The sequence below is a fragment of the Micropterus dolomieu genome, linkage group LG12 (assembly GCF_021292245.1).
Source record: "Micropterus dolomieu isolate WLL.071019.BEF.003 ecotype Adirondacks linkage group LG12, ASM2129224v1, whole genome shotgun sequence".
Classification (NCBI taxonomy): Eukaryota; Metazoa; Chordata; class Actinopteri; order Centrarchiformes; family Centrarchidae; genus Micropterus; species Micropterus dolomieu.
In genome coordinates, this window is record NC_060161.1 from 37,660,750 (window position 1) to 37,665,862 (window position 5,113).

General features: G+C 40.5%; 1 protein-coding gene across 1 annotated transcript in view; it reads left to right on the forward strand.

Moving 5' to 3' along the window:
• Positions 1-5,113, forward strand: part of LOC123980188 (zinc finger protein 271-like) — a 26,106-nt gene that overhangs the window by 3,645 nt on the left and 17,348 nt on the right. Inside the window, exon 2 of the mRNA XM_046064447.1 lies at positions 3,614-4,211. Within this exon, the coding sequence (XP_045920403.1) occupies positions 3,614-4,211 (598 nt within the window). The remainder of the gene's footprint in view (positions 1-3,613; positions 4,212-5,113) is intronic.

Genomic DNA, 5,113 nt, shown 5'->3' on the forward strand with positions numbered 1-5,113 from the left:
CCTGTGGCCCCGCCCCCCCCCCCCCCCCCCCCCAGAAGAGAGCTCTGATCACGTGAGACAACTGAGCCAAGAGGAAGAGCCTCCACCTCCCTCACTGAAAACCAACAGTGAGGATTCAACATCTTTACCCCCCTAATCCCCATCTCCAGACACCAACAGGTAACAGAAAAAGCATGGTGAATGTGTTAAGAAACAGGAAGCACTCAACAACACGTTTAGCATTAGTTCCTCGTCAGCCGCAGCCTGTCGAAAAAAGTGGGCCAGATAATGTTTTTAACACACTAAAATTAGCTTTGTTAAATGTTAGGTCTTTGGCAGGAAAAACATTTTTAATCACTGATTTTATAATCCCTCACAATCTTAATTTCATGTTTTTAACTGAAACTTGGTTGGACCAAGATAACAGTGCAGTTGTCCTTATCGAGTTTACCCCTCCCAACTTCAGTTTTATAGTGAAGCTAGAGTGCATAAGAGAGGAGGTGGAGTTGCCATTTTGTTTAATGACTCCCTCCAATTCCAAAAGATGTCTTATGGGAATTTTGCTTCTTTTGAATATGTGGCTTTTCAGCTGAATTCCTCTTCTCGAGCTATTTTTCTAAATATCTACAGGCCCCCTAAATACTGTGCAAACTTTTTTTGATAACTTTGGTGAACTGCTGTCTATTATCTGTATTGACTTTGACTGTGTAGTTATTGTTGGTGGTTTTAACATCCATGTTGACAACCCCCAGGACAGAGGGACTAAAGAACTGTGTTGTGTTCTTGTTATAATGTTCTAATTATGGACTGACCCAACATGTGACGGAGCCCACGCACAATAAGGGGCACACGCTAACCAACCCTCCTGTGTCTGTAGCCTCTGAACTTCTATCCACCAGGGCCTGCAATGAATTTGCCTCCTTCTTCACAGACAAAATTCAAACAATTAGACAAGCAATCAGTGCCTCCATACCAGTAACAGGATATGTCTTGTCCCTGTGTCCACTCAAAAGCAATTCATATAGCATGAGACAATTTGATTCTATTACCCATAAAAACCTGGAGGACATAATACAACATCTGAACAGTTTTTTTCAAAAATGTTTCTAAATGCATGGCCTCAAATTTACTACAAATTGTCAACGTGTCTCTCCTCTCAGGTTTTTTCCCACAGGCCCTGAAAACTGCAGTCATTAAGCCACTCTTAAAAAGAGCAATCTAGACAGTTCACTAATGAGCAATTATAGGCCCATATCAAATCTCCCATTTTTAAGTAAAATCATTGAAAAGGCTGTTTTTCAACAGCTTAGTGACAGCTCAGCTTCTTGGCACTAAATAACTGTTTTGATGTCTTCCAGTCAGGGTTTTGACCACACCACAGCACACAGACAGCTCTTGTTAAGGTCTTTAATGAAATCCATTTAAATACTGACCGTGGCAATATTTCTAGCCAATTCTAGTCGAAGCAAAGAGTCGCAGATTCGTTAAAGACGGCGCCAGCTGAGGTGAAGACGTGTCTGCTCAAGTCTTAGCATTATTGGATCTCAGTGCTGCATTCGACACGGTCGACCACAACATATTACTAGACAGACTTGAAAACTGGGTTGGACTTTCTGGCACAGTGCTAAAATGGTTTGAATCCTACTTAAAGGACAGGGACTACTTTGTGTCTATAGGTAATCACACATCTGAACCGACAAAAATTACATGTGGAGTTCCCCAAGGCTCCATTCTGGGACCTCTTTTGTTTAACATTTACATGCTTCCACTGACTCCGATTATGGAAGAACAACAAAATATGTTACCATAATTATGCAGATGACACACAGATTTACATAACCATTTCACCAGGGGACTATGATCCCATACAGGCGCTGAGTGACTGTATTGAGCAGGTCAACGATTGGATGTGCCAGAATTTTCTGAGATTAAACAAGGATAAAGCTGAAGTTATTGTTTTTGGAGCCAGGGAGGAACGATTGAAAGTCAGTGCTCGACTTCAATCTGTAATGTTAAGAACCACAAATCAAGCCAGAAATCTTGGTGTAATCATGGACTCAGACCTGAATTTGAGGAGCCACATTAAGACAATTACAAAGTCAGCCTACTATCACCTGAAGAATATATCAAGGATTAAAGGACTTATGTCTCAGCAGGACCTGGAAAAGCTTATTCATGCATTTATCTTCAGTCGACTTGACTACTGTAACAGCGTCCTTACAGGGCTCCCTAAGAAATCCATCAGACAGCTGCAGCTGATTCAGAACGCTGCTGCTTGAGTCCTCACGAAGTCCAAAAAGGTGAATCGCATCACTCCGGTTCTGAGGTCTTTACATTGGCTTCCTGTATGTCAAAGAATTGATTTCAAAATCCTGCTGTTAGTTTATAAAGCACTAAATGGTTTAGGGCCAAAATACATTTCTGATCTTCTGCTTCGTTACGAACCATCCAGACCTCTCAGGTCGTCTGGGATCAGGTCTGCTTTCTGTCCCCTGAGTCAAAACTAAACAAGGAGAAGCAGCGTTCAGTTATTATGCTCCGTATATTTGGAACAAACTCCCAGATAACGGCAGGTCTGCTGAAACAGTCAGTTCTTTTAAATTAAGACTGAAGCCTTTTCTTTTTACCATTGCTTTTAATTAAATCTTTAAGATTTTTCTTTTTATTAACTTACACTGCACTGTAACTTTTACTGTCCTGTTGTTTTTAGATTTTTATTATTTTCCATTTAACTCTTTTAACCTTGATTGTAACACTGTAACTTTTATTATTTTATGTTGCTTTTAAACTTAAGCTTTTAAACTACATATTTCCCTTCTGCTTTTATGTTTTATGTAAAGCACTTTGAATTACCTTGTTGTTAAATTGTGCTATACAAATTAAACTTGCCTAGCCTTTGAACTGTAAAGAAATAACGATTAGATAGGGCTGAAAGGATTTATCGATTAATTTGATTACTAAAATGCATCGACACATTCTTTGCATCAACGCTTCGTTTAATCCATATACCTATATAGCCAGGGACATTTATTACTCATTCGCACATTGCGCTTAAACTGTGTGAACACGACATGATTATGATGGCGCTGTTTGCAAAGTGTAGGAAGAGATAAAAGCGTCGTCAAGCTAAAGTACTTCTTACACGATACATCATTGAATCTGTAGAAGTTTCCAAGTACAAAAATCATTGTTAGCTTCAGCCCTGATTTGATACTTATCATGATAATTATCAATATAGAAAGATATAAAACTTTTTATTGTGACATTTTTGGCCATATCGTCCAGCCTTATCATCAAGTAATCAGATACGGTGCCCCCTGGTACCAGGATCAGCTTGGTAACTCGTATACTCTAACCAGTCAGACAAACAACAAAAAACACGACAACAATTCTACATTTACAACTAAGAATTGTGCCTTATCGTTCATCTAGCTTTCACCTCAATTAGCAATCATGATGTATGGTTAATACTATCTTGTTTTGGGTCTCCTGAGTGGACTCGACGCTTAACTCAAGTTGACTCGATTAAACTTAAGTTAAGCAATCAAGATTGACGATGAATAGTTTCCGGCTAAATGTTCCACACGTGACATCTCATTTCTGTTTCTCTCTGTATGTCTGTCTGTTTCTATAGAAACGGAGAGGAAGAGATGGACTCAAGCGTCACCACTGTCAGCACTGTGACAAATCCTACTCAACATCTGGATCTTTAAAGATTCATCAGAGAGCTCACACTGGAGAGAAACCGTACAGCTGTGATCAATGTGGAAAAACTTTCACTACATCAGGTGCACTACGAGTCCACCAGCGCGTTCACAGTGGAGAGAAACCTTTCTGGTGTGACCAATGTGGGAAAACTTTCATTACATCACATAAACGAAAAATCCACCAACGTATTCACACTGGAGAGAAACCGTACAGCTGTCACCAATGTGGGAAAGCTTTCCCTAGATCAGGTGACCTAAAAATCCACCACCGTGTTCATAGTGGAGAAAAACCTTACTGGTGTGAACAGTGTGGGAAAACTTTCACTAAATCTTGTAAACTAATAATCCACCGACGTGTTCACACTGGAGAGAAACCGTACAGCTGTGACCAGTGTGGGAAAGCTTTTACTAGATCAGGTAAACTAATAGTCCACCAACGTGTTCACACTGGAGAGAAACCGTACTGGTGTGACCAATGTGGGAAAGGTTTTTCTCAGAGTAATCACCTTAAACACCACTCCTGCAGTCACGCTGCTTCATTTTGAACATTTTTCAGAGCCAGACTATCAATTTCCTCATGCCTCCTCTTCAGGCCCTCATAGCTGTGTTTTTATATTTTCAGCTTCAGTAAGTTTGTATTCTTGATATGTTATCATGGCTATAACTACAGCCTGTCCTGCCCCCACCCCCACCCCCCAAAATCTCGCTGTGTCACACACTGTAGCTATGAGGATATGCCACCCACCCTCACCCCTCTGCTGAAGAACCATGTTTCCCGATCCACTTGGGTTTTCAAAAAAATGTACTAGTATCTTCAAAGTAAATGAGTTGAATGAATTATCTCTTTATTCTTGTAGCTTATTTTTCACAACCCAAGTGTAATGACTTGTTTCACAATCAGAATGTGATCCATTCGGTCGATAACATTTGAAAAGTCTATAACTGGGGAGATTACTGATAGAGAGTGGGCTAAAATAGTGGACACAGTTTCTGCCGCATATCCGGCATCCAGCGGAGTGTTGATGCTGCTGTAACGGGTGTGGTCGGGTGTGTGAAGGATTACTCCTGGGATCACTTCTTTTCCACGATTTATTGGCTCGCACATCTGCAGAACACAATGCACACATCAATTGCCCCTGGCCTCCTCTTACATTACCTCTGCTTCCCTCAGCGGTGCAAGACGCAACTGAGCGCTTCATGAATTCAAAATACATTACAAACACATTACTCCAACATCACATGAGTCACTCTGCTCATAGTGTACATAGTGTTCATAGAAAGCCATTAACACTGTTCAGAAAATACTAAATATTAAATGCACATAAAAACAGTACATAGGTTTCCTTAAAACAACATCGCCTAACAGCGACACCTGGTGGTCTGAATAAAAAATGTGTGTGGGAGGTGACAGAAACTTAGAAAGTTAC